The sequence below is a fragment of the Orycteropus afer genome, unplaced genomic scaffold (genome assembly GCF_000298275.1).
Source record: "Orycteropus afer afer isolate SDZICR_OR568_19922 unplaced genomic scaffold, OryAfe1.0 scaffold00044, whole genome shotgun sequence".
NCBI classification, from domain to species: domain Eukaryota; kingdom Metazoa; phylum Chordata; class Mammalia; order Tubulidentata; family Orycteropodidae; genus Orycteropus; species Orycteropus afer.
In genome coordinates this window covers 6,109,601-6,111,476 of record NW_006921631.1, presented here as the reverse complement: position 1 = coordinate 6,111,476, position 1,876 = coordinate 6,109,601, and the positions used below count along the sequence as shown (strand labels likewise).

General features: G+C 39.1%; 1 protein-coding gene across 1 annotated transcript in view; it reads left to right on the top strand.

Annotated features, from left to right (window-relative positions):
- MPZL1 (myelin protein zero like 1) overlaps positions 1–1,876 on the top strand; it is a 33,473-nt gene that overhangs the window by 11,225 nt on the left and 20,372 nt on the right. The window contains 1 exon segment of the mRNA XM_007937785.1: positions 954–973. Coding sequence (XP_007935976.1) covers positions 954–973 — 20 coding nt within the window.

Genomic DNA, 1,876 nt, shown 5'->3' with positions numbered 1-1,876 from the left:
TGCAGAGTTCCTTCCCCTCCCTTACCACCCCTGGCAACCAACAAAGAAAGTTTCCCTCCATATATAAATCTTTCCTTGACCCTCCACAACAACAATCTAATCCTATATTTGCCCTTCTGTGATTGATTTATTTTACTCAGCATAATGTCCTCCAGGTTCATCCATGTTATGCAGTGTTTTGCAGACTCTACATTATTCTTTAGTGCTGTATAGCATTCCATTATGTGTACATACCATAGTTTGGTCATCCACTCTCCCACTGATGGGCATGTAGGTTGTTTCCATCTTTTTGCTATTGTAAATAGTGCTGTGATGAACATGGGTGTGCATGTATCTTTTCCTGACCTGGCTCTTACCTCTCTAGGATATATACCTAGTAATGGGATTGCTAGGTCAAATGGTATCTCCATTTCAGTTTTCTAAGGAATCACCAAACTGCTTTCCACAGTGGTTGTATCACTTCACAGTCCCACCAGCAGTGTATGAGAGTCCCAATCTCTCCACATCTCAACCAGCATTTGTTATTTTCTGTCTTGTTGAACCTTGTCATCAGTGTTAGAGTGAGATAGTATCTCATTGTTGTTTTGATTTGCATCTCTGACAGCCAATGATCGTGAGCATCTCTTCATGTGTTTGCTGGCCACCTGAATATCCTCCTTGGTGAAGTGTCTATTCATGTCTTCTGCCCATTTTTCAATTGGATTGTTAATTCCTTTGCTGTTGAGGCATTGGAGTTTTCTATAAATCTTAGAGATAAGTCCCTTGGCAGACATGTAATTATGGGCAAATATGAATTTGTTGTTGTCATATTTGTTATGTGCTTTTCCATGGTGTTGATTTTTTTGTTCCTGAATGAGTTTTGTTTATGAATTGTGTTATCACTTCCTTCATTGTTACTGTTTTAGTATTTGCTAAATATTTGTGCTGGTCCTCTTTTTTATTTTGATGTGAAGGTTTATCATTTTTCTTTGAGGTTACCCTATGATTTATAGTTTTCTTCCCAAGTGTAGAACAGTTTGTTCTATCTTGTAGTGGTCTTGATTTCCTTACCATTTAGAAGTTCTATAACTACACAATTTTTTCCCTGTTTTTGGTTTGTACTTGTCCTCATTTGTCAATTGATGTCTCTGGCTCCCTGTTTACAATCTCGTAGGCTTATTTACTTTAGATACTTCCATAGCTGGGTTGGTTTTTGGGTTATGTCATCATGTGTGTTAATGGTCAGTTGTTGTTGGCTGTTGTTGCTTCTCTGTCCAAAGGACTCCCTTTAGCATATCTTGTAAGGCTGATCTGGTTTTAACAAATTCCCTTAATTTCTGCTTATCTAGAAATGTCCTAATTTCATCATCATATTTGAGGGACAATTTTGCTGGGTACATAATTCTTGCTTAGAAATTTTTCTCTTTCAGGGTTTTATATATACCATCCTATTGTCTTCTTGCCTGCATGGTTTCTGCTGAGAAATCCAAGTTTAGTCTTATTGGTTGCCCCTTATAGGTAACTTTCTGTTTTTCCCATGATGTTTTCAGGATTCTTTGTCTTTGGTTTTGGTGAATTTGATGATATGTCTTGGTGATTTTCTTTTGGGGTTATTCTGGTTACCTAGTACTGCTCTGACAAGAATATACCATAAATGGGACGGCCTTAAAAGCAGGAGTTTATTCTTACAATTTGGAAGCTTTAAGTCCAAGTTCAAAGTGCCAGGTTCTAGGGGCTGGGTGAAAGTCCCTCAACCTTGGGGTCCAGCTCTGCCTCCTGCTCCTGGCCCACTGGAGCTAGAGGCGTTTCTTCACTCAGACAGCTGCAGGCTACTGAGACTGAGAAGCCCCAAGGTTGACAAGTAAAAAGGCACAGTCCTGATGTTACCAAACCATAC